A 27,214-nucleotide genomic window follows, 5' to 3' on the forward strand; every position below is an offset into this window, starting at 1 on the left:
TGAAGAAGAATTGCATAAATTTTGAACTGGAAGTTATGCAATTGAGCTCAAGTCCCAAGTTTGTCCTTAACTAGGAAAAGGCATGTACATTCCCCAGGCCCCAGATGTCTGTGAAATGTCACCTTGGGCACAGATGAAGGCTGTGTGACACCCCTTTCAACTCTAACATGCTATGATTCAAAATTACTTAGGGTTAAAATTAAACATTATTTATATTCCCTCCTCTACCCATAAACTGGAATATTTGTTTGAGAGGTGTTTTTTTTTTTTAATCATTTCTTATTATGTCAGGTTAATTTATGATTTGGTGGTTGGTCTTATACCCAAATCTCATTTCATTAATTTGTCTTTCTACATATCCACTGAGTTTTCGGAGTATACCCACATATACTGTTGTAAAAAATATTATTTCTACTTTACGTATCTCTCAATTTTAGCAAAGTGTAATGTTTGAGTAATAACAGAGAGAGGAGTGTACTTTAGCAAATGAACTTTATCGTAGCTATAAACTATTAAATAGCTATTTTCTTGTGTGCTATAATTAAGGCATAAAATGGCTGCTAACACAAAAGAAAAGAAATAATCACAAAGATTGAAAAAGAGTCACCATTCACACTTTTCTCTCTCTCTTTCCATTCTCTCTACCCTATTCCTTTACACCCTGGCCCCCTTCCTGCCTTTAACACATTTCTCTGAAACATTTATAAACCAATTCTGTGAAGCAAATCTTTTTTTTTTTTTTTTTAAGATTTTATTTATTTATTTGTCAGAGACAGAGGGAGAGAGAACGAGCAAGCACAGGCAGACAGAGAGGCAGGCAGAGGCAGAGGGAGAAGCAGGCTCCCTGCCGAGCAAGGAACCCGATGTGGGACTCGATCCCAGGACCCTGGGATCATGACCTGAGCCGAAGGCAGCTGCTTAACCAACTGAGCCACCCAGGCGTCCCTGTGAAGCAAATCTTAAAGTTGAGACCGATATATATATCTATGTCTCTTACAGTATCTCCATTTTCCTACTTATTATGGACTATATTTTTAAGCAGTTTTTTCAAATCCTGGATATATTTATTAGATCCAGCTGGGGACTTACAAAAAAAAAAAAAGGCAGAATCACATGCCCCACCTGATATTCTGAATCAGTAAGTTAAGAGAAGGGCCACGGGATGCTTTTGCTTACTAGTAATTCTGATTTTAACTTGTTTTAAGTATATAATTTGCAAGGGGGATGGGCTAAATGGGTCATGGGCATTAATGAGGGTATATGTTGTGATGGGCACTGGGTGTCATACATAAGTGATGACTCACTATATTCCACTCTTGAAATGAAGACTATACTACATGTTAACTAACTTAAATTTAAATAAAATCTTGAAAGAAAAAAAAATATCATTTGCATTACTTGACCATAAAAAAGAATGAAATCTTGCCATTTGCAATGACATGGAAAGATGCTAAGCAAAATAAGTCAGTCAGAAAAAGACAAAATACCAAATGATTTCACTCATATGTGAAATTTAAGAAACAAAACATATGAACAAAGGGGAAAGAAAGAGAGACAAATCAAAAATCAGACTCTTGGAGTGTCTTGGTGGTTCAGTTGGTTGAGCATCTGGCTTTGGCTCAGGTCATGATCTCAGGGTCCTGGGACTGGGCCTTGCAGCCTGCCAACTACTCAGTGGGGAGTCTGCTTATCCCTCTCCCACTCCATTTCCCTCAGCTCCACCCTCCCGACTCATGCTGTCTCTGTGTTTCTCTCTAAAAAAAAAAAAAGTCTTAAAAAAAACACAGACACACTCTTAATTATAGAGAGCAAACATGGTTGGGGTGGATGGGTGAAGTAGGTGATGGGGACTAAGGAGGGCACTTGTGAAGAGCACTGGGTAATGTATGGAAGGGTTGAATCACTATATTGTACACCTGAAATGAATAGAACACTGTATGTTAACTAATTGGAATAAAATAAAAACTTAAAGGAAAAAGAATATAATTTGGTAAATTTGAGGGACACTATGCTACCTATAGCCCATTCTAAAGTGCACTAACAATTTATGTTATAAAAGGAATCTACTCTATTCTCTCTTTTTTTCTTTTATGTGTTCATATCACCAGAACTCTACTCTTTACATAGTTCGTTTAAATTATGAATAGATGAATGAATGAATAAGCAGATAGCTTTAAGTGTAACGTAGTGATATGAAGAGTGGGCAAAAATCAGAAAAAACTGATTTCAATGCCCAACTCTGACATCTCTACTCTCTGTAAGATCATAGGAACACTTAGCTTCTTGGACTTTAGTGTAGTACATAATACATGGTAGATACTTGATAAATATCTCTTGGGTTAAAAATAAATGTATGGACTTTAATTTACTCATCTGTAAAATGTTATTAAAAATATTTACTCTGATTCCCTCTTAGTGTTCTTTTGAAGATAAATGAAGTGCCTAGGAAAATTATCTATAGTGTTATAAAATCTCTTATTTATGTAAGTGTATGAATGGGTGAATAAATAAAATATGAGAGGCACTATGGTAAAGACAGGAGGAGCCATAAAATGGTGCCCTCCAGCTGCTGGTCCCATCTGTTCCAGTGTTGGAAACTCTTTCCACCTCTCCCCTCAGGTTCTGTGATTCAGGGCTCAGTCTTCCCATTCATCTCTTTGGGAAAAAAAATAGTACACAGTAGTGGTTGTAGTGAGGAGCAGATACTATTTTAAAATACATTTGTAAATGTCTAAAAATGTCTAGTATAAATCTATCACCTAAATTGGAAAATGTGTCCAGGAGTTTTCATATACAAATAATCAAAGAAAAAGCAACAGAAGAAGAAAGGTTAATGGATGAAAATGTTTCTTTACATATTGAAAGAGTTTCATTGTTTCCTGGCACGATTAATGGAAGAAGTCTAATACTTACTTACAACCCAAATTCTAAACAACAATAAAAACTATAAATTTCCAGATAGAGAAAATAAAAGGAAGAAAATCAGCCCTGCATGTGATTTTTCCTATGCAACAATGAAAAGTAGAAGAGAGTGGAATATCCAACAATTACCAAGAAAAGACGACTATGATCCAATATTCCTATATTTGGCCAAGATATTCCTTTATTGGTCAGGAAAAATGTAAGCATATTAGATCTATAAGGACTTAGGGAGTAAGTAAGTATAGACACACACATACACATACAATATATAAAATATAACACAAATATAAAATACAGACTATGAACTTTACAAATGTTAATGAGGAATCTTTAAATAGAGAATATAAGACTCAGAATAAAATACAAACTAACATATGTAATATAAAAATGAACACAAAACAATTCTAAGAAAGGGGACACAGAGGTTTTGAACTATCTCAGTAAAACTGAGATTTAGTGGTGGGGACCAGACAGGTAAAGAAAATAGTGGGGGTGGGGTATAGAGAAGTAAAACCTCTTTTGGGAACTATAGATATTACTTCATGTGATGAAAGAAAAAACAGGTTTAATTATGCTTGTTAATTAAAGAAAGAGAACCACAAGCAGAATTTAAAAGTTTAGTAGCACTTCCAAAATGATCAAAAGGACAAGAAGCAGTAAACAGAAATGAGACAAAGATAGCAAAATTAAAAAAATAAGAAACAGCAACAAAATAAAATGAGTGAGAAAAATTAAAAAGGAAGAAATATAATCTAGTATTTCAGAGGGTATATTAAATCAAAGAAGATGAAATTTCCCTAGCTAAGACCTGTCAGATTAAAAAAGCAAAGTTCTGTTACATACGGTTTAGAAAAAATATACCTAAAACAGTAAGACAAAGAGAACACAACCATAAATACAGCCAAATATATGCATTATTATATATATCACCTCTATAATTTCTGAAATCAGATATAACAAGGTAAATCTATTTAAATTTGTGTTAGAAATCTTACTGATTTGATGCCCAAAGCTATCCCCTTCTCATTGGAAGGTTGCTGGAATTGGCATTAATTTTTTTAAAAAAATAAACAGATTGGGAACCATTTTGATTACCTTTTTGTGAGAGGCTTCTATGGCTTGTTTGAAGGCATACTTATGAGTGGTGCTTCGAGTTTTCTTTGAGGAATAAAAAATTGGTACATAAACACCTTCTTGGTGTTGCTCTGAAGATGAACCTTGTCGATCTTTGTTACTTGTAAGAGGAATTAAGTCCTTGTAGAAATCTGTTTCAAAATCATCTTCTTCAGTTTTTACCTGGAGAAAAAATCCATATGAAATAAGACATAACTTAGGAAATATTACAGCTACTTGTTAAGATCTAATGAAATGAACCTTCATTCCCTTATGCATTCAATGATTATTTGTCTAAGACCAATTTTGCTAGAAATAAAGGAAAAATTAGTTCCTGTCCTCAGGAAGTCAATAGTAGTTAGGGAGAAATACAATCACCCACACTTAATTCAATGTGGGAAGTGTTGTGCTACTAATGGGATTGGCATAAATAACCCTAAAACCCAAAGAGGCCCCTCCAAGGTAAATGTTCATCAAGCAAACTACTCCTAAACTGAGACTCAACAGGGTAATAAGCAACAAGGGTTATTTTTAGTCTGCTTGTGAATTTTGATGCTCTTTGCAATCTAATTGAAGGTATCTCCCAGAACACTGAGGCCTATTAAAGGGGAGGACAGATTCTGTCCTACCCTGTTCTACTTCCATTCCCACCCACTTAGTCTCCTCTAGATGTTGGGCATCAGCGCTCTACTGGCTATGTCTGCAGGGCAGAGGCCAAATAATTGATTGGTTCTGCCTGGCAGCTGGTTCTCTGCCTTCGCTGGCTGAGTAGGTGATGAGGAGAAAGACACTACCCCTGGAACTTGACCTGGACTAGAGTGGCGCAGGAATTTTCCAAGTACAAGTTAAATCCCTGTTATGGTTATGCTGCTACAAAGAGACAGTGGATGAATTAAAAAAAAACAAAGTTTCAAAATAAATTGAAGAGTATTTTATGTTAAATATGCTCTTCTGGTTTGTAGTGGGAAAGTTTCTGGTTTTAAAATATTCAGTATTAAGGGGTGCCTGGGTGGCTCAGTGGGTTAAAGCCTCTGCCTTCAGCTCAGGTCATGATCCCAGGGTCCTGGGAGCCGGGCATCGGGCTCTCTGCTCAGCAGGGAACCTGCCTCCTCCTCTCTCTCTGCCTGCCTCTCTGTACTTGTGATCTCTGTCTGTCAAATAAATAAATAAAAATCTTAAAAAAAATATTCAATATTAAAGTGCACTGTGAGGCAAACCGCATATCACAATCAAATAGCTTGTACAATTAATGAAGGAAAGACAAAATAACCCAGCTGCAAAAGTCTTGCTCAACAGTAAGACACAGTCAAAAGTTCAGTGCTACTTTCAGATACTCCAGTGCATGCTAGTTAGCATTTAAAGGGCCCATAAATGAAGCTCTTTAGATAGTGATGAAGCAATAAAATCATATTTAAATATAGCCGCTGACATTTCTTTACCTTTCTCTAAAAAACTCAGAATACAAATATTTTGTTTTATGAATTAAGCTCTTACGCAAGAAAAGACGTGTCAACGTAAAGAGAAAAATATATTAGTGTGGAAGGAGGAGGGCTCAGGTATCCTGGGCAAAAGTTCAGGGAAACTCTGCCCATGTATATTAGCTTGCTGGAAGGACAGGTTTATGGGTGAGCAGGACTAAAAAATTAGGTAAAACTGGGAAACTGGGGCAGGGCTGCATGCCCTGAGAAAGTATTTGGATTGACTCCTTAATGAAGGTTTTGCATATAACAGGTTCTTTAAAAATGTGAATTGAATGAATGAAATATTGAGAGTGTTACCATCACTTTGGTGTTTTACAAAGATCACGTTAACTATAGTCAATAAAGTGGAGGCCAGGGGAGTGGTTGCAAAAACTGTTGGAATAAGCCACGTGAGACAGGATAATGGCCAGGTCTAGGGCAGTGGGGGTTGGGTAGAGAGAAAACTGGGGCATTTGAAAGAGGAGTTGAGTTCACAGAAGTTGTTGACCAAGGAGCCACGGGGAGGGAGGACAGAGAGAGCTTGAGAGAGAGAGAGATGATGGAAATGCTGTTCCATGAAAGGGAATATAGAAAGCCAAGGCAACTTTTGAAAGTATGGATTTTCCCAGGAAGAGATGTTACCCAAACTCTGGGGAAAGGTTTTAATCCTCATTTACCTATCATTACATGCATATATGAGCCCATCCATCCTCACTGTCTGTAGATCCAGTGGGCTGATGACATAGGACTCTATGTGCGTCGACACTTTTACTTTTTAGTTTAAAGAAAGATGGGTTTGTAGAAAGGAGGAGAGGAGAGATAAGCAGGACTGCGGGAATAGAGAGGACTGGGTAGCACCTGGTTTCCTGTGCGGTGAGGGTCAGAGACAGGACCTGAAGTTGTGGATTTCACAAGGGATTTGGGGAGGACTTGAAGGTTTTCATAGCTTTGGGATGCAGCAAGGGGCCATGCCTAAATAGGGCAATGTATTGTTAAGAATCAGAGTCCAGTGGTGACCACACTCTGCACTTTGCTGCTGACAGCAAATGCTTGGCATACAACCAGTAGTGAAGCAGCGCCACCTAGGAAAAGAGAGGAGTCTTCCTGAGTAAGTGGTACAACTCTGGGGGCTGGTGCAGGAATTATATGGTGATTGAGTTCTGCAGTTAGCAGCTGGCGGATCCCTAAGGGGCAGAGTTCTTCCAGTGGTCTTCTAATCTGACTTCCTATCTAATGTCTTCCCCTCCTTTCCTTTCAAGAGCCTTTCTCATCTGTACCAGCCAACCTGTTATTTCATCTATCTTAATGAACCCCGGTACTAGAGAAGAAGGGAAGTCAGGTGTCTGCTGATTTTCTCCTCCTCTATGTTTTTATTAAGGCATAGCTTAGATTTGGACAGCTGCCTGCTAACAGCATGAACAAAGCAATATAGAGATCGGTGAAGAGTCAACCGGTCTCTTTTGACCTTGGATCTGGTTATTGACCTTCCTCAGCAGTTGAATATTACCTAAAATTCAATGACATATAGTTAGACATCAACTCAGATAGCTTCTTAAGTAAGGTTCAACAGTGTTTAATCTACACTGATAATGAAAGGAGTCTCTTATTCTGAAGGAGGAATTTTGGGCTGTATTTCCTGATGTAACTAGCCACCCAGACTTGGGTTACCAAGTTATGTGGGCAGATCCAGTGGTCCGCTGGTAACTTTAAAAACCAACTCTCTGGGAGGGGAAAAACCTGTGACTTACTACAGCATTTGCCCTTGGTTATGGTGTATATATTCCTACCATACCTGATTCAAGCTACCTGTGTGGTGTCTCTTAATTCAAACCTGGAAAGAGATGTACGATAGCAAATTATTATATAGCATTTTCATTACATTGATACAATAGATGTACGTAACCTCAAGAGTGTAGATGGGAATATGTAGCAAAATAATAGAGAGTTGATAAATTTTGAATAATTATTACCTAAGTTTTTAATATTTTTATGTGATTGTAAGATTATGTACTTAATATTTAGTAGTGACTATGTTTATAAACTGGCTTGAAAAGTTCCCCAAAATTTAACAATTCACTCTTGTAAACTGGAAGAGCTCACCCTAACACACCCTTGGCGAACCTCCCAAGTGATACCTTTTATAAATGACAGTTTATGAAAGGTACACAACCCTGGCACACATTACACGGTTGTTAATGTCTTTCTTGCTATTACTGTCAAGGTCTCACCTAGCTCAAGCAGCGCTGCACTAGGAGCCAGGAGTTCTCATTTGCATGTGCCATTTACTTGTTGCATAACTCCAAGAAAGTTTTTAGCGGTTTCAGATCTTGGATCTTCTATGGGTACAATGGACATAAACAATCTTCTATTTTTCTGGGAAGATTGTTATGGGAATTGAGTAAAACAATGTAAGCAAATACTTCCAACAAGTACTTTCAAAACTGTAAGTATTGTTTAGATATGTTTAGATAACAAATTTGTCCAAATTTGCCCTCATTCCATGAGCTGAGTTTAACATGTTGCTCGTAAAACTGCGTGAAATAGATGCCTGCTGAGAATATAGGAAGTATTTGCTGGGGGAGGATTTTGTATTTTAAAAGTCAGCATATGGATTGGTTGTTTAGTGCTAGAAGACATCCTCCAACATAACAGTATTATATGTAAATATCTGGGTGTTAGCTCTGTCTTTAAAGCTTATTTCAGGGGCTCCTGGGTGGCTCAGTGGGTTAAAGCAGCTGCCTTAGGCTCAGGTCATGATCCCAGGGTCCTGGGATCGAGTCTCCCATCGGGCTCTCTGCTCAGCAGGGAGCCTGCTTCCTCCTCTCTCTCTGCCTGCCTCTCTGCCTACTTGTGATCTCTGTCTGTCAAATAAATAAATACCCTCAAGAATAATGCTGTAATTGACAGAATTTCTTTGGAACAATGTCTCTTCTGAGTTCCTATTTAGCATACCACCTCCACTGGTGGTGGTGGTGGACCCTCTAGAATTAGTATCTGGATCTGTGGGGAGATAATGGGCAGTTTCTTTACTTGGTCAGAGGTCAATTGTTACACTTGTCACTTCTATCTCCAGGCAGAGATCTCTTCCAGAAGGTGTTGGAATTTGGCATTTGGGCCCCAAGGGCCTTCCCTAGGTCCATTAATACATCTCAGGTGGCTTTAAATTAAGCTGATTGAATTGGAAAACTGCTTGTATTTATATATGTGAAAGGTTTTCTAAAGGAAGGATTAAATGACTTTTTCTGAGCTTATACTATCCATAAAGCTTATACTATCCAGAAATCAATGGACCCCTGAAATTCTCTCTAGCGTGTCAAATTTGTATGCCTGGATATTACTATTAAAATCCTGTCTTTCCTGTTTCTCTTATCATAAATTAAAAGAAGTGGATTGTTTGCTTTAGTTCAAGAATTTTGGAGCACTTGTGTGTAAGGCACTGGGGTTGGTTCTGGGAGTCTAGTTTATTTCTCATCACACTGAGGAAAACAAACAGAAAACCGAATCAACTAATAAAATAGGAAGAAAGGTAAGAAGAACTACCCCTGTGACACTTAGCTTCATCTTGATTTTTTTTAAGAAGCCAGGCACTCTATTATATAACCACAACATTTTTGAGGTTACCTGAGAGAACTAGCTATGGTACGAGGAAATTTGGAATCAAGCAAACTGTTTATTTATCTGCGTGGGAGAAGGTACAGCTAAATGTTCACTGGACTCTGGAGTTTGGGAAACCTGACCTTAAATCACTAACCCCTGACTTATGAGATGCTCGACTACGGGCAAATTGGGTTACATTCGTTTTTATCTATAAAGCGATGACAATAACACTGACCTCACTAGGTTGTGGAAGGATTAAATACCAACCCATAATACACGATTTAAAATGTTCATTACCCTTGTATTCTGTCCCTCCCTTCATGACTAATTCTTCATTGGAAGTTTAGCTTTTAATCATCATCAGCATTGGAGGGCCGCCATGATAGGCTGTCATACCTCAAAGTTGACATTTTCCAAATTGGCTGGAACACGGTATGGATTACTTGCTTTACTGCTTTTGGCAGTTTTACATATTCCTCCAGTGAAAGAGTTATCAAGAACCTCTCCTCTGGGCTCTCCTGCTAGAAAATGATACCTGCAAACAAAGTAATTTTCAAGAATTCAATAGATGTGGAGCAATTTTTAAAATTTACCAGACTTCTATGAAAGAAATTCCTTTCTTAGACATTTTTGACTCTTGAAGAATAACTTGAAAAAAAGCCCCCCCCCTTTTTTTTTTCTAGCTTATGATAAAGCAGGCAGAAAGGTGTGGAAGCCAAAACTTTGCCCCTCTGGCTCTATTAGATTCTCTGTATTCCACTCACTTAAATATTCTGGGCTTTCAGCATGAACTAAAATTTAGGTTTATTTTTATTTCATGACTTACCACATCAGTGCAAACTTTGGAAGCAGATTATGAAAGAAATTATTACATAATTAATGCCATTCTGAGTTTACTTCCTTCAGTATGATACATAAAGGAATTCTTATAGACAGCCAATAATTAAATAATAATAGCAGTATTTTTTTTAAAGATTTTTATTGATTTATTTATTTGATAGACAGATCACAAGTTGGTAGAGAGGCAGGCTGAGAGAGAGAGGAGGAAGCAGGCTCCCTGCTGAGTGGAGAGCCGGATGCGGGACTCAATCCCAGGAGCCTGAGATCATGACCTGAGCGGAAGGCAGAGGCTTTAACCCACTGAGCCACCCAAGAGCCCATAACAGCAGTATTTTAATAAAATTATAATATTGTCGTTCTTACTAATAACTAAAAATATTTAACTTTATTTAACAAATGCTTACAAATATTCATAATGTGTATATTTTATACATAATTTACTATTTGTATATTTACAGACATTATATATAATATACATACATATTTACTATCTGTATAAAGTAAATATATACATATATTTATACATATACATGTATCAAGCTCTGGTTGATCTATATTTAATGTTACTATTATATATATTTAATATTTATGATAACCATGTGATGTAGATAAGGATACAATTATTTTGCCTATTTTACAAATGAGGAAATTGAAGGTCATTAGCTTAGCACAAGTCAGATATTTAAAAAATTATGAAAATTAAAAAAACCTAAACCTCCTAAAACCCTTGTAGCTTCCTAAGTAATAGGAGCACTAAGAACATCTTTTGTTCTAATATTTGGTCTTTGACCCTAATTTGTGACACAGAACTCCTAAATCCCTTGGAATTTCTTAGGTGTCTTTTGTTCAAATGAGGCGACTCTTGGTAGGCTTCTCTATGGGGACCTGTCACCAGAAAGACCAACCCATGTTAAAAGCTTGAAATATTCAGCCTTATCTTCCATCTCCAGAGAGGGGAGAGGGACTGTAAATGGAGTCAATGATCAATCGTGCCTACATGATTGATAAAAAAAAATCCTACAAGTATGGGGTTCAGTTTGCTTCTCAGTTGGTAAACACATGGAAGTGCTGGGAGAATGGTGTGCCTTGCCTTACTTATGTCTACCAACTGGAGTTTCATCTGTATTCTTTTTTACATCGTTTTATAATAAGCTGGTAGCCAGTATTTTAAAAAAGAAAGAAACAGCAAAATGGAGTTACTTGGGCTAAGATTCATGTCAACAAACAAATCCTTAATGCCTCACCTAAATGCAGTTCTTGATTGCCTCTCCCAAGGAAGTGATCTTTAACCAGCCATAGGGAATTATCTGGTCAGCACTAGTGAGGTAATTGGCCTGATCAACACTTGCCTTCCCTCAAAGGAAGGTGACCTTGCTTGAAATAATCCACTCTTTTCAGAAACTTCCTTGCTCTGCATCCTTCTGCCCATAAAAGTCTTCCATTTTGTATAGCTCCTTGGAGCTCATTTCTGTCTGCTAGATGGGATGCTGCCTGATTCACGAATCATTGAATAAAGCCAATTAGATCTTAACTTACTCAGTTGAATTTTGTTTTTTAGCAATGCAAATGAATTGTTTTACCTCGTGAGTTCTGTGAGCCATTCTAGCAAATAAAGCAAAGAGGAGGGGGTCCTGAAAACCTCCTAGGTGTCAGAATCACAGGTGATATTCGGTCTTGTGATTAGCATCAGAGGAGTCTGGTCTTGTGGGACTGAGCCCTTAACCTGTGGCATTAATTGAGTTAAAGTGCAGGACACCCAGTTGGTGTGACAGAGATTGACTTGGGGGAAAACACCTACACTTCTGGTGTCAGAGCATTGTGAGAAGGGTGATCATGTGAGAGAAAAAGAGGTACACAGGCAGAGAACTGGTATGTGAATTGTACCTCAATAAAGCTGTTAAAAAAAAAAAAGACCTGATTCCTGTGGGTTTTGTAAGATGCACCTCATACTCAAATAGCTACAAACACAAGTTGAGGTTCATTCTCGTCCTTATTTGAATTCGTATCAATGGATATTTGAGGGAGAAAGCATTAGGATTTGGTCTGGGAAAAATGTTCCAAACTACTTACGGGAGCATGACAAACACGGGTGTTTTCAGACTCATTCATTTTTGTTTTCTGAGTTGAGAGGGATCGATGACGTTACAAAAAACTGTTGACCTTATACGTGTTCTACAATGTACTTATGAGTTTGTCGAACAAGAAGGAGCTTGAGAAAAATGGCTCCCACAGGTCATAAGGAATTTATGAAGGTAGCAGAGAGCCCAAAGATAGTTTTCTGGAGGGGGCTTTGTCCGAGCACGCCTGAGGAGTCTGTCAGGAATTAAGTCAACTGTGTTGCCATTTTCAACTTTATTCTTTCTTCTCTCCTCTGTGGTATTTAAGTTGAGTTTAAATATTTTGGTCTTTCAAATATATCACAGTCTTTCATATTTTAAGTTTTTAAAGTGTCTTTTAAATCTAATTTGGTCTTATACATCATATTTTATGACTTTTAAGATTTCATTTAAAATTACACACACACATACACACACATAAATCTGCATGTGTGTGCCTCTATGTATATGTGTGTATATGCATTTGTACCTTGTTGAGCCTGAGAAAAAACAAAAGGCACGCTATTATTGCCCAATTCTTGCTTTAGGTTTAAGACCTGGTGACTGGCGCTGGCAATCTAAGAACGTTGGTATGTCTTGTTAAATTCTTTCTTGGAGAAATACTACTTGAAAAGAGGGACAGCTACCCAGGAGGCTACAGTTTTTGGGTAGAAATGTGCTAGAGAGGGGGCCAGAGATTCTAAGGCTAGCAGATTAGAAAGAATTCCAGTAAGCAGCTCTTAAAATTCTCAGTCCCTGGAGAGGCAGAGAGAGGACTGGCTGTCCCTGAGCCAGCAGGTTTTGCTCATTTCTGAGAAACCTCAGGATAACAACTCTGGCTGGCAGAGGGCCACATGGTCCTTCTGCCAAAGTACACATAGCATGTGGTCCTCCCCATCTGTAACTCTAGAAGCTTGATCTGTTGAGCAAGGGGTGAGTTTGTAAGGTCACCCCTCATCAATCAGAACATTAGGAAATGTGATTATCAGTGGGAATTTTGGGCTGAGGTTTTCTTCCAGGGAAACCATTTCTGTCCATTGATAAGAAGATGCTGTTGGAACATTCTCATTGAAATCAACTCTAATTAGGAATTCTTAGGACAGAACTTCAAATCCGTTTGTAGTTATCCAACATACAGTTGAGGAAACTGTGCATTTCTGATTGATTACTGGCCCATTCAAGACCGAGCCCCAAGAATCCAGCCTGCACCAGTTGGCCTGATTCACTGCAGAGCTGTCAGAAGGGTAGATGGGAATGGAAACAAGTGATGTTTATGAATTGCGCCTAGCATTGCCTGGTACAGACTAAGGGTGAAAATGCCAAGTTCTTTTATTCCCCATGAGTGAGGATCCTGGCCACATGCTACCTGAGCAGGGCAGCCACGTGTGGGAGAAAGGGCTGGTGGGAGTCATAAGAGGTTACTGAGGAAAGCGGACAAACATGGGTCTCATTCCTTCACTGCTGCTTCCAGCTCATTCCTCCTGAGGTACCTTTACTCCCGCCAACGACGAAGAGCCATCACTTACCCAGCACCCATCAGCTGTACGCTGGGGATGGGAAGATGCTGCTTCTTCCCCGGGCACACTGCTTTTATTCTTCCGCAGTCCCTTTCATCTGAATTGTCCCCACAGTCATTTTCTCCGTTGCATTCTAACTTACTGGCAATGCAGCGGCCTGGTCAAGGCAAGCAAATGACATTAACGACACACTTGATTATTTGAGAAGGTATTTATTGATTTGAAACAAGTTAATGCTTTAAATGTCAAGGGAGAGTGGTGAGGGAAAGTTCTCATTTTTTATACAGATTTAGGAAATATGGAAATGGATGCCAAACTGATATTTTCCCCTTATTTTTGTAGGATAACAAGAGTCATTGTAGAATTATTTAGTCACCATTGGGCTGCTTATTTTAAATAAGAGAGGTACTTCTAGAATCCCATTCCCATTACAGTGAGCTTGCTGCATAAATCATATTCTGTAGGAGAAAATCAACAGTAGGTTCAGACTTTTGTTTTGATTCAGTACAACAAAATCAAGGTCACCATTTTTAAAAAAATTATTTTTATTAGAATATAATGAATTATTTGCCCCAGGTCTGTGAATCATCAGGCTTACACATTTCACAGCACTCACCATAGTACATGTCACTGTTTTTTATTTAGAAAAAAAAAATCTATAATTTAATATATATATATATATATATATATATATACGCACACACACATACACATGTACAATGATACTATCACTATATCTCTAAAATTTTCTGTTGAGTAAAAGAAGTCAGACACATAGAGTTATGCTATATGATTTTTTAAAATCTTGTGTTCTAGGATATAAAATTTATTTTATGTAATTGTTTTTTGAACAAATTAAAAAGAAACAATTTTTTTAAACTACTAGGTACTGACTAGGTACCAGGTTAAGTGAGTGAATTTACAAAATAACACCAAGTCCATTTACTTGGATAATTCTCTTCCTTTTAAAATTTGCTGAATTTCATAAAGATCCTTAGGATCAATGGATATTGATAAATTGCAGAAATTGAAATGACTTATGTACAATGACAGCCCCTCTCCTGTCCCTCAGCATCTTGTTATAATCAGAGATGCTGGCATCTATACAATTATGTACAGGTGTCCCTGACAAGGAGACTGAATTAAATGTTTTGCTCAAGATTATTGGGTTAAGTACTCTAAGTTGTGATTAACAACTCACTGCAGCTATGCATTACTAACTAACTGAAATGCTTGGAGAAATTGGGTATTCTGTTGAATTAAATTTTTTTTATTAATAGAAATGCACAACTATTTTGACTAACTGAAATGCTTGGAGAAATTGGGTATACTGTTCAATTAAATTTTTTTATTAATAGAAAATTTCCCAGAAAGCAGTTAGTTTCGAACCTTTTGGTAAATAGGGGGGCCTGGGTTGCTCAGTCATTGAGCCATCTGCCTTTGGTTTAGGTCGTGATTGGGATGGAGCCCTGCATTGGGCTCTCCCCTTGGTGGGGAGCCTGCTTCTCCCTTTCCCTCTGCTTGCTGTTCCCCCTACTTGTGCTCTCTCTCTTTGTGTCAAGTAAATAAATTAAAAAATCTTTAAAAAAATATTTTGGTAAATAATCTTCATTAAGAAGGTAGAGAAAATGAAAGTAACTAAGGTTCCTTCTTTAGTTATTCAAAATTTTGTATTGTATCTAGACCATAATTATAAAGAATTAGAGTTATATGAGCATCATGGTCAAACAAGACTGAATATATAGAGGGAATTGGATGTCTGTGAGTCCAAAGATATAACATGAAAGATGGTCTGTTTTTAAAATAGCACATCTCTCTAGTGTTTGTTTGCTTGCTTTTTTAAGGGCAGAAAAGAATGTGTAATTTAGTTTGAAATATAACTTTTTCCAAAGGAAGAAAAACAATGAATATCACATTTTTAAAAAGTTTTGATACCCTTACTTATAAATTTGAGCAACTCTAAGTTTTGATACTGTTGTATTTTAATAAAAAGAAAATCCCATTTTATCAAATAGAGGTAGGGTCATACATGCAAGGTATAGTTCTCATTAGCCTAGCATTGTGAGCAACGTACCAGGTATGTTTGAATATAAGAATTTCAATGGATTTAGTACTTTTGGAGATATGGAAGAGGACCTATTAGCAAGGGTAGGGATGAAGGCAAGAGGACATCTTCTGAGAGATGTTTAGGAATGGGTGGCAAGAGTGATATTGGTCTGATAGGACACATCTGAGAATGGTTCCTGGCCACAGAAACTTAATAGAATAAGAAATACAAGGGAAGAGATCTAGAAAGCTGTAAATACATCCCATATGGGAGAAGGTATGGGAAATGTGAAGAAGGGTAGTTTGGATAGTGCAGGATTTACAGAACTCAGCATGCTTTAGCCAATGCATGCATTATATGTACGTATATCTGGAGCTATGTATCATTTAGAAACTGTACATGTTTTTCCCATTACTTGAACTGCTTTGTGTTACTGCAATGGTATAGTATATGTATAAGGAGCTACAAATTCTCTAGTCATTATGAATAAAATTAGGACTTTGAGAAAGGAGTTGGCATAGTGCACGTGGGGATTTTTAGCCTTATGGGTAATTCTCAAAGATTCATGTATGCATTTATTTTTTATTTTTATTTAAAAAAAATTTTTTTCCATGTATGCATTTAAATCACAAATTTAATCTTGGGGAACCAGAATTGTAATCATGAGGGAGGAAGGGGAAGAGAGAAACTCTCTTTAGGATAAAAGGTTCCTATTAATTGAGGGCCAAACATCCTACTGAGTCAAATAATGGTCCATCCAACCTTTAATGCCTTTTGAGAGTGGCATTAATGGGTGATTTTAGAGGAGCAAAGTAGTCTATAATCTTCAGTGGAATATTGAGCAATCAATAGATCATGGCAGCACCCAGTCAAAATGGATGCCAACCATATCTGTGCCAGGGATCAACTACTTAGTGGCTGGATCATGGGAAGATCTATGGTTTCCTGGTGAAGGGATCTGGACAGCAGAGAAGAAGTCACTAAGAGAGCTCAGGATAGCAGCTACTTAACACACATTGCATACACATTTCAATAGTCAGTTTTTTTTTTTTTAATCACTTGCTATGGATATATTGCTGATGAACTAGAGTCACCTATCCTTACACCACTAGCTTTCCTTAAAACGCTCATTATGAGTGGGTGGGCTATGGATGTATCCAAAGCCTTCTCAAACTTCTGAATATTTTTGGTTAACAAAACCCTTCTGTAGTAAATTTCACAGATTTAACATCCATTGTATAAATGCGTTCTTTCTGGTAATTGGTTTCAAAACTATTCTTCAAGCTTCCAATAGTTGCCCTCAGATCTAAACCTTTATCTTCACATTCTGGATCTAATGGCTACATCTACATTCCACTCAGCCATTGCCAGCAAGATTGTTTACATAGTTCCTCTTTTTTTAACTTTTGACATGACCTTATGCATGTAGCTATGAAGTGTAGCCACCCATGTGCCACCCTCTCATATCCTGGGTGTGGGGGCCACAGAGGGAGGATCCTGACACCAGCATTCCCATCTGACTTTCAGGAAAAGTTGGCAAAGCTGAAGTCAGGAAGCAGGAGCAAGAGGAGAGAAACAATAGACCTAAGGTCTGCAGTCGATTTTCTTATGGAATTTGAAATCTGCTGTTTAGCTATAAATACTTTACTTTTCATTGTATTCCAGAGTACACAAAAATGGTATGAATTTTATTCATCTGAGTTCCAATTTTAACATCAAATTGACTATTTGGAGAAGAGGTTAGTGACCAATGGCTGAAGGCAGAAAGCAGGGCCCAACCTCACCTGCTGCCTGTTTTTGTATGTAACATGTGATTGGAATACAGCCATGCCCACTTGTTGATAGACTGTCTATGGCAGCTTTGAAGGTACAGGGCCAGATTTGGGCAGTTGCTATAAAGAACGTATGGCCAAAAAGCCTAAAATATTTACTGTCTGGACCTTTACTGGAAAAGTTTGCAGAAATCAGATTTAGAGAGTTCAAAATGGTGGTAATAAGCAAGAGAATACATATGATTAAGTAGTATATTCAAGCAAGCTAATAAGCAAAAGAATACCTATGATTAAGTAGTATATTCAAGTACATTCATTCATAATCTAATAAAATGTAAATATCTGAATGAAGGGAGTGTTGCCACTGGTTAAAACATTTCCAATCTTCCCTTTGGAATTACCTTTGGAACCATTCAATGGACCACCCAAGAAAGTCTGTCACATTATCTCTAGTTATTTCCTTGACATAATATCTTACTCTTAATATTCTCATCTTAGTAAATGATACTGAAGATCTTTTAAATCTGTCACTCCTTTTCAGCTGCTGGTTCTGATTACAGGTGTGCACTTATTAATAGCTGATATTTACAAGTATCTGCCTTTTCTTCTTTTCCCAGTTGCTTTCACATCATCCTTCTTTATCACAGTGTAGGGACCAGAGCACCAACAGCAATTGGATCAGGTACATTGTCAAGATGATTATAGCTTGAAAGCTATAATTTCATACATGAATGGCTTGGCAATTGGTACCATAACACCTTTGTCTCCCTATACTTAACATAAGGTGGGACTTCTCTGTCATGGCTTTGACTAGTAGTCAACTAGAATGACTTTATCTCGTCAAGTCATTTTTTTACTGGAGACTGGACATCTTCTAGTGTACATTACCACTGTCACAGCGGAACTTATTCTTGCAGTCGACCTCTTCAATTTTGCAGAGCTTAGATGGAATGCATGGTCGAAAAGTCACCAGGGGCTCAGTACATGGTTGTCCTCCAAACTGACCAGGGCGCAAGATGGATCTAACCTTAAACTGAAAGGAAAGTAGAGAAAGGTGAGGAACTTGGAAGCAGGGTCAAAGCCAAAATGTATCTAAGAAAACTGGACTTCTTAATCATCACAGTGACTCTTCCTCCAGCAATGTTTCCTAAATTAACTAATGAGTTTTCCAATTCTATTTTTTTCCCCAATACATTTTTTAAATTTTTTATTTTTTATAAACATATAATATATTTTTATTCCCAGGGGTACAGGTCTGTGAATCGTCAGGTTTACACACTTCACAGCACTCACCAAAGCACATACCCTCCCCAATGTCCATAACCCCACCCCCCTTCGCCCAACCCCCCTCCTTCCAGCAACCCTCAGTTTGTTTTGTGAGATTAAGAGTCACTTATGGTTTGTCTCCCTCCCAATCCCATCTTGTAGCCATCAAAAGAAACGAAATCTTGCCATTTGCGACAACGTGGATGGAACTAGAGCGTATCATGCTTAGCGAAATAAGTCAAGCAGAGAAAGACAACTATCATATGATCTCCCTGGTATGAGGAAGTGGTGACCAATTCTATTTTTGTGTGCCCTTAGAAAAGTCAGCACCTCTCTGGGCCTCAGTTTCCTAAACTGTAAAAAGAGAAAGCAGGACAATAGATTTCTAAGACTTCATACACTAAAACCATAAGAGAATAAATTAAATCAAATGCACAAATATTTGCTGAGTATCCTGCATGCAGTATATCTTTCAAGTAGTAACAATAGCACTTTTAAAGATTTATTTACTTATTTGAGAGAGAGAGAGAAAGCACAAGCATAGAGAGCAGAGGGAGATGGAGAGCGAATTTCAAGCAGACTCTGTGAATGCAGAGCCTGACGTGGGCCTGAAGCCCATGACCTTGAGATCATGACCTGACCTGAAACCAAGAGTCAGAGACTTAACCGACTGCACCACCCAGGTGCCCCACAATAGCACTTTCATATTCAGAGGGAGTGTGAAGTGATCGATTTGAAAGGATCTGGGGGTTCTTCTATGTGAGGAAGTCAGCATGGAAACCAGGGTTCACATATTCTCCACATTTTAAAGTGGAGAATTTTAAAATATGAGTAGTAAAACAGGGAGTCAGAGAAGGATAGGAATAGGACAGGATCAAAAAGTACTGGCTTTGAAGTCAGAAAAATCCAAGTTCAAAATATAGCACTCTGTTCATCAGAGGTATATTCTTGGGAAAATTACTGATTCCCCAATGAGTTCTAAATTCCCCATCTGTCAATGGGGTAGGAGAACACACTCTGATGTGAAGTTTGAATGAGATGATATAAGGGCTTAGAACAGTTTCGCTCTGAGTGGGTGCTCCATAAATCAGTTCTTCTTTTCCCCCTAATGTGTGAATGCTCAGCACTGCTGTGACTATGGTTTATGTGGGCCAATGCCCTTACAGGATTGAGTTAAGGTGAGTAAACATTACAGCTTGGAACAATAAACAAATCGAGGGACTTTCCTGTGGGGAGAGGGAAATCAGAGGAAGGGTCAGGAATCCGTCATTTGATTAATGTCTTTACTTTTTGTCTGATTTTAAACCTTGGACTGAAATCCCCATTTTCTAGCATCTGCTTTTACTTTCTGAGCTCCTTTCTGAGCTCCTTTTGGAGCTCATATGATAGTAAAACATGTAATTGAGTCCCTACTCCCAACAACAACAACAAAGAATTGCTAAATGGGATTTTCCCTCAGTGGAAGCTGGGATTGTTTATTTTCAGAAATTGAAGAAATTGAGCATTCCTGCCAAGTTTTCCAAGTCTTTCATTGTGATTAGGATTTCCTGAAGATGCCCATGGGTCGCCTACCTGCTTTTCAACACAAGGGTCACAGTCTGACCACGGTCCATAATCTCCCAGGAGGCAGTTGATAGGACAGTGTTGCCAGTTACATTCTCTGGTCTCCAGTTTTTTGCAAATCTGGTCACAATAGTTATTCATATAGTACTCATCAACCACTATTTTTCTGTCATAGTAAGGAGAAAGCTGTTTAGAATGAATATATTCACTGTGGTTCCAGCCCCATAAGAAAAATATCATTGAATATTAACCATAATGAGCAAAAGCAAGTTTTTCTTTTATTATTATTATTATTAACATATAATGTATTATTTGCTTCAGGGGTACAGGTCTGTGATTCATCAGTCTCACACAAGTCACAGCACTGTCCATAGCACATACCCTCCCCCATGTCCGTCACCCAGCCACCCTATCCAACCCACTCCTTCACTCCAGCCGCCCTCAGTTAATTTCCTGAGATTGAGTCTCTTATGGTTTGTCTCCCTCTCTGATTTCGTCTTGTTTCATTTTTCCCTCCCTTCCCCTATGATCCTCTGTCTTGTTTCTCAAATTCCTCATACAGTGAGATTATACGATAATTGTCTTTCTTTGATTGACTTATTTTGCTTAGCATAATACCCTCTAGTTCCATCCACATCATTGCAAATAGGAAGATTTTATTTTTTTATTTTTTTTAAAGATTTTATTTATTTATTTGACAGACAGAGATCACAAGTAGGCAGAGAGGCAGGAAGAGAGAGAGGAGGAAGCAGGCTCCTTGCAGAGCAGACAGCTCAATGTGGGACTCGATCCCAGGACCCTGGGATAATGACCTGAGCTGGAGGCAGAGGCTTTAACCCACTGAGCCACCCAGGCACCCAGGAAGATTTTATTTTTTTGATTGCTGCATAATATTCCATTGTATATGTACCACATCTTTTTAACCCATTCATTTGTTAGTGGACATCTAGGCTCAGAAAGAAGGTTTTCATGGGAAATCAGGTAGGTTGGTGTCTGTGCAGTTCTTACCACTTAATGGAACTTGGGACTGGATTCATAATTTGTGGGGCACAGGGCAAAATGAACATGAGGGGTCTCTTGTTAAAAAATTATTAAAAATTTTAAGACACTACTGGCAGAGCATGGAGCCAAGCATGGAGCCCTTCTCGGTGTGGTCTTATGTGACTGCATAGGTCACATATCCATGAAACTGGCCCTCAGGGAATTCCTGGAAGGGACTGGATAGAAAAGAAAAGGAAAAAAATTCCTGCAAATTTCTTAAAATATGATAACACTGTTTGATAAGTATCATGATTAAGACAGAGTTGGAGTATTATGGGGCCAAAGATTCAAAGAGAAAATAATAGAGGAGATACATCTTGAAAAATTCATGTGACTCTTCTAGGCACCAAAGGGAAGAGCACGTGAAAGGGAAGGGGTGTGCCAAGATTAGAGGTGGAGGAGCATGACGTATTCCTGGTAGGGCTTATGGGATGGGCCTGGGCATTGCTGGCTAAGAGAAGCCGGAATGATTGCTGTGCTTTATTTGGTGGGCAGTAGAAAGCTATGGAGGTTCTTTTGAGGGAATGAGTCTGAAAATCTTTAACATACTTGGTGGATGGTTTATTGAGGGAGTCAGCTGGTGATTTTAATGAGACCATACTGAGCATGTAAAAATGGTTTTCTCTAAAAGGTCTCTAAAAAGCTATAATAATTAAAACACATTAAATATATGCTTTTATTCCCAAGGTATGTGAGCATCTCTATGCAACAGAGACATCTTACAGAGTTAAAGAAGCTATTGGGGGATAAGTAGTCTGAATCCATGAGAAGACTGAATTATGAAATGTTATCAAGTCAACACGTTCTCTTCCCTTCTTATACTTGCCAACAATCAAGCTAATAGCTAATAGTGCTGCTCAATTGAGGTCGTGTTAGACTCAGTTTAATGAGTAGAAAATTCTCTATAATTAACTCAGTAACTGTAGGCAAGCAGAGTTATACACTGCAAAAAGGCTTGAGTAGTAATTCTTAGTAAGTTAAATAGTCAACAGAAAATATTGCACATATTCTTAATTAAAGTTCTTTGAAGCTCCTTGATTTTATGGAGTGAACAAATGTAGACTGCATTTCAACCTTTTGTGGAAAAGATTTAAATTCCATCCAAGTCAAATTCTGTGATTTCTTACTTTGATACACACACACACACACACACACACACACACACACACACATTTCCCCTCCCCCCTTTGCTTAGTGTGGCATTTTTGATATTACTAAGTCTATTTGTGAGGTTTCCCATGACACAAAGACAATCTACAGAGCGTACGCCCACCTCTGTCTGCTCTGGATTCCATAATTGCAGCTTTTTGAGCAGCTGGACCACTGACTCCATGGGTAGTGATCACAGTAACAGGGTTGGCACTTGTCAATCAGAGCACTCAGGAGGATGAAATATAAGACGGAGTGTCCAGCCATGCCTTGAAAGCCTCTAAGCCCTGAAGAGGAATTATAGAATACATATCAAATGCTTGTTGAGAGTAGAATTTTACAAGTCATTCTCAGTTAAGAAATCAGACGTGATGTTAGGGAACAGTTGCATTTCCCTGCCTTCCTTAAGGCTGGTTAATACCTATAAATTTACATACCCATGACTACAAATCCTACTTTTACATATTTTTTTAGTGAATGTTCCCAGAGTTACAACTCTGTTCTAGTAAGTTTCTCCAAACTGTTTGTGATCGGCTATAAGACGTGATTTGGTGAGTGCTGTGAAGTGTGTAAACCTGGTGATTCACAGACCTGTACCCCTGGGGATAAAAATATATGTTTATAAAAAATAAAAAATTAAAAAATAAATAAATAAATAAATAAATACCTACCAAAAAAAAAAAAAATAAGACAAAGTACTACAGTATATGTTTGTAGCACGTTTCATTCCAAAATGGAAATTCTTATATAATCTTAACACTTTTCTTTTAAAAAAATTAAAAAAAAAAAGATTTATGTATGTGAGAGAGAGCGAGAGAGAGAGAGCATGTGAGTGGGAGGAGGAGCACAGAGGGAGGGAGAGGGACAAGACGACTTTGCGCTCAGCGTGGAGCCCATTGACAGGCTACATGTGAGGCTCCATGTGGGACTTGACCTCATGACTCAAGATCATGATCTGACCTGAAATCAAGAGTTGGACACTCAACCAGCTGAGCCACCCAGGCACCCTTACCTTACATTTTTTGAAACAGTTGCTCATTTTCGTGGGCAATACCCTTGATTACACTGCAGTTTTTCATACTTTTCAGAGACTGGGGAAGAAGTTTGGAGCATTTTTCTGGAAGCTCTATTTAGTTCCCTGGTATCCTAGAAACTGCTAACGAGAAAGTTCAATGCCCAAGTATCTCTGCTTATGGAGTCATAGAAGTTAGCATTGAAATGAACCTTGAGATCTCCAGGTTAAACCCCCTCATTTTATGAATGATGAAACTGGGGCTTAAGGTCGGGAAATAATGTTGAGGCTTCCTGACAACTAAGCGTCCAGGACTCTTCATTCTTGGATGAGGTGCATTCCTTCATTGAATTTCTGATCATACTAATGATTGCATTACTGCAGCATCTAGATGCCTTGAACTCTACTCCAACTCCCCCCGCGCCCCCACACACAGGCCACAAGAGGGTTCATCCTGATGAAGCTGAATGCCAGAGAAAACTTTGACCAGCTGTTCTCCTCTGTGTCTCCTCTGTGTGCGAAGGAACCTTGGGGATCTGTGAGCAATTAAAGGAATTTGCAAAACCACCTCTGTCCCCACTGTTGTTATTTTGATCCTTTTATCTCTAACAAAACATGCAACATGATTATATATAGAGAGAAAATGCTGCTGTAATTAATAGAGTAACCTTCATTTAAAGAGATAAAACACCATTCACTTAATTTTTTCTTCCTTTTTAAAAAAGATTTATTTATTTATTTTAGAGTGGCAGGGGCTGAGGGGAGCTGAGGGAGAGGGACATGGGGCTCCATCCCACAACCTTGAGATTATGACCTGAGCTAAAACCAAGAGTTGGACACTTAACTGACTGAGTTACCCAGAAGGCCCACCATTCACTTAATTTCTCTGTCTTAGTTTCGTTATCTATAAAACAGCAGTTACACTCTACCTTCTTCTAAGACTTTTGTTAGAGTTCAGTAAGAAAATTCATGCAAAGTGCTCAGAACCATCCTTGGCATGGAATCATCACTCAATAAAAATTAGTTTTACAAGTTAGTAATAACATTTAAGAGTGTTGCAGGTTTCGTTGTAGCTGTTGCTCATGCATTTTTCAAAATCAGGGGCTCCTCAATTGAAGTAAGAATCATATGAAGGCCAAAAAATATGTTTAGATATTAAATAAGGCTATTCACATTCAAAAAGATTGAGAAATAATGGTGTTAATTGCTTTTCATCTTACAAATAAAATCAGATCTCTGACCATTTTATTTGAAATTGCAATTTCCCACCAGTGATTCCTATGCCCTTTCCCTGCTTTATTTTTCTTTGTTATATATCCCCTCTTGATATACAAATGACTACTTAAGTTTAAATAAATAGCTCCTCTTCCCTCTTTCCTTCTTCATTAGAATATAAACACGGTGGTGCTTGATCTCTTTTGTCTGTTTTATTCATTTCAGCATTTAGAAGAATGAGAGCAAAGCATATAATGAATAAATATTTTTGAATTGAGTCTAGGAAATATTTTAGAAATGGGTTTTTATGACATAAGAATACCATAACATGAGTCCATAATGACAGCCACTTTTGTAATACTATTCTTAAAATGTCTGCCAAATTAAGGATATTTCATAGACTTTAAAAATTGTCTCCCACTTTTTTAGCAAGACTGATAGTTTGCAGTATAACTTAGCTTTGTTATAATAGTTGGCTGAAATAAAAAAAAAACTACATCTTTTGAGATTCAGATTTCTTTTTAAAACACCTGTAATTTAGTTAGTCTGCCTGTATTTCTTTGATAACATTTATTAAGTTCTAAACTGTATCAAGATGTATGAAGAAGAAAATTAAGATGGCTTATAATTTAATCAACCAGAAGATTTCGGCTGACATTCAAAAAAAGTTAAAATAACACATGCCTATATTTGAAGTTTTTTAAACAGAACACAAGGAAAAAATATAAGGCTGGAGTTCTCTTCTACTTGTAGCCAGAACACACATCATCACATAATCAGCGTAATACACTTTGAAGATCTTTCTGTATTGACAGGTGCATACTTATTTCATCCTTTTAATGGCTGCACAGTTTATACCATATGGGTGTATTACATTGGATTTAACTATTATTCTTATCTTAAACATTCAGTAGATGCACACACACTACAATAAACATCTTTGTATTATATCTTCCTATACTTTTGTTGTATATCCATGGGATCAGTATGTGTGTTCCCAGCAGTAGATGGCTTAGTCAAGGGATATGAAATTTAAAATATTAATAGGTATTGCCAAATAGCCCTACTGAAATATGGCTCCCTCAAATGTTTCAGAGGGTAACTTTCTGATTATATTTTAACGATTTTATTTTTATTTATTTATTTGACAGACAGAGATCACAAGTAAGCAGAGAGGCAGGCAGAGAGAGTGGAGGAAGCAGGCTCCCTGCTGAGCAGAGAGCCCGATGTGGCGCTTGTTCCCAGGACCCTAGGATCTGAGCCAAAAGCAGAGGCTTTAACCCACTGAACCACCCAGGCGCCCCTCTGATTATATTTTAATGTGATCATTTTATGTTTCATAGTTGTGGTTAAAAAAATGCTTCAGAAAAAATCTTCATTCAAACCAAGAGTATGAGATCAGATATAAAAATTGTTTCTCCAATATGCTCAGACTTAGCAGCATTTCTTCTTAGTAAGTCAGTGAGATTTTTGCACTTCCCTACCAACTCAGAGAAAAATGCTAGAATAAAAGCAACCCAAACCACTGAACATGTGACTGAATATCCTTCAATTTAAATTGGAATTGACATATATTTGAGTATCCATTGTGTAATGCCACGAGTTGAGTGAGATGCAGAGAATAGAATCCGTTATCACTGCCTGGGGAGGGTAGACAGAAACCGAACATTCTTCCCAAGCTTTTTATCCAAGTTTTTTAATGCAACTCATAGATAAGCCACTACTTATCTATAAACTGCTACTGCCCTGGGCTATTTGAATCATAAAAATTAAAGATTGCCGCACTTGCCTGCTGATCCACGCTCACTGGTAACTCACCTTTCCTGGTTTTCCTGAGCAGAGCCATAGGACATGAGACAAACAGTGTCCAGAAAGAATTTAGCCTGTAATCAGACAGAATATAGTGTCTTAAACATCAGACCCAAGCTCCAGATTGGGTGATTTTTCACTGGCTTCGGGGTTGGTTCAGGAGTTGAGGCTCCTAGACAATGTGACGTTTCCTGGTAAACAGTCACTAGACCAACCACCTCCCTACCCTCTAACACCCCCAAACTGGGATCTTCTCATATAGGAACTTCTAACAAGGAAGCCTAAACTGGAGAGGGTTTTGTTGTTGTTGTTTATTTATTTATTTATTTATTTTTCTGATTAGATTTTGAAGAGATTGTTTTTCCTCCAGGGTAGCTCCTTCAATTGTAAAGAAAACAAACTCTTGAAGTATTTTGCTGAACCACCATATCGATGATTAGGGGAACTTGAATTATAAGAGATTACCAGTTCTCAGTTCTCAGCAAACAATATCTGTTTCCATTTCCAAAAGCTTGAAAAGCATAGACGGACTTTATTTCAGCTAACAGCAAAAACTGCAAGAACAGAACCCTTACAAAATTATTCTGATCTCTTCTCTGGCTGTAAGTATTTTGAGGTAATTTAGAAAATGCTATAAATTAAAATGGTGACGTTAAAGCTTCTTGTTGGAGAAGATGTTAATAAATGAACTCATTGGCATCTTCACCTTTTATAAGATTTGACTGTTAGGAGGAAAAATCATTTTACGTTAGAAGGATAATTTTCCTTCAAATAAAGGTAACTATTTCTCTAATT

The 27,214-nt window shown here is 37.8% G+C and overlaps 1 protein-coding gene and 1 long non-coding RNA gene across 3 annotated transcripts in view; one reads left to right on the plus strand and one right to left on the minus strand.

Moving 5' to 3' along the window:
* Window positions 1-27,214, minus strand: part of C6 (complement C6) — a 64,362-nt gene that overhangs the window by 36,659 nt on the left and 489 nt on the right. Inside the window, exons 2-8 of the mRNA XM_059173884.1 lie at window positions 26,429-26,493; window positions 22,508-22,670; window positions 20,203-20,359; window positions 18,253-18,397; window positions 13,555-13,702; window positions 9,489-9,627; window positions 4,018-4,218 (exon numbers count right to left, since the gene is read on the minus strand). Of these exons, the coding sequence (XP_059029867.1) occupies window positions 4,018-4,218; window positions 9,489-9,627; window positions 13,555-13,702; window positions 18,253-18,397; window positions 20,203-20,359; window positions 22,508-22,670; window positions 26,429-26,456 (981 nt within the window). The 5' untranslated portion in view covers window positions 26,457-26,493. The remainder of the gene's footprint in view (window positions 1-4,017; window positions 4,219-9,488; window positions 9,628-13,554; window positions 13,703-18,252; window positions 18,398-20,202; window positions 20,360-22,507; window positions 22,671-26,428; window positions 26,494-27,214) is intronic.
* LOC131831700 (uncharacterized) overlaps window positions 7,799-27,214 on the plus strand; it is a 32,475-nt gene continuing 13,059 nt past the window's right edge. Inside the window, exon 1 of one of the 2 annotated variants that reach the window (XR_009353766.1) lies at window positions 7,799-7,938. This is a non-coding gene — a long non-coding RNA (uncharacterized LOC131831700). Of the gene's footprint in view, window positions 7,939-26,665; window positions 27,022-27,214 lie in introns of those variants that run through there. The other variant, XR_009353765.1, reaches the window with a different exon arrangement.

Source organism: Mustela lutreola, chromosome 5, assembly GCF_030435805.1.
Source record: "Mustela lutreola isolate mMusLut2 chromosome 5, mMusLut2.pri, whole genome shotgun sequence".
NCBI lineage: Eukaryota > Metazoa > Chordata > Mammalia > Carnivora > Mustelidae > Mustela > Mustela lutreola.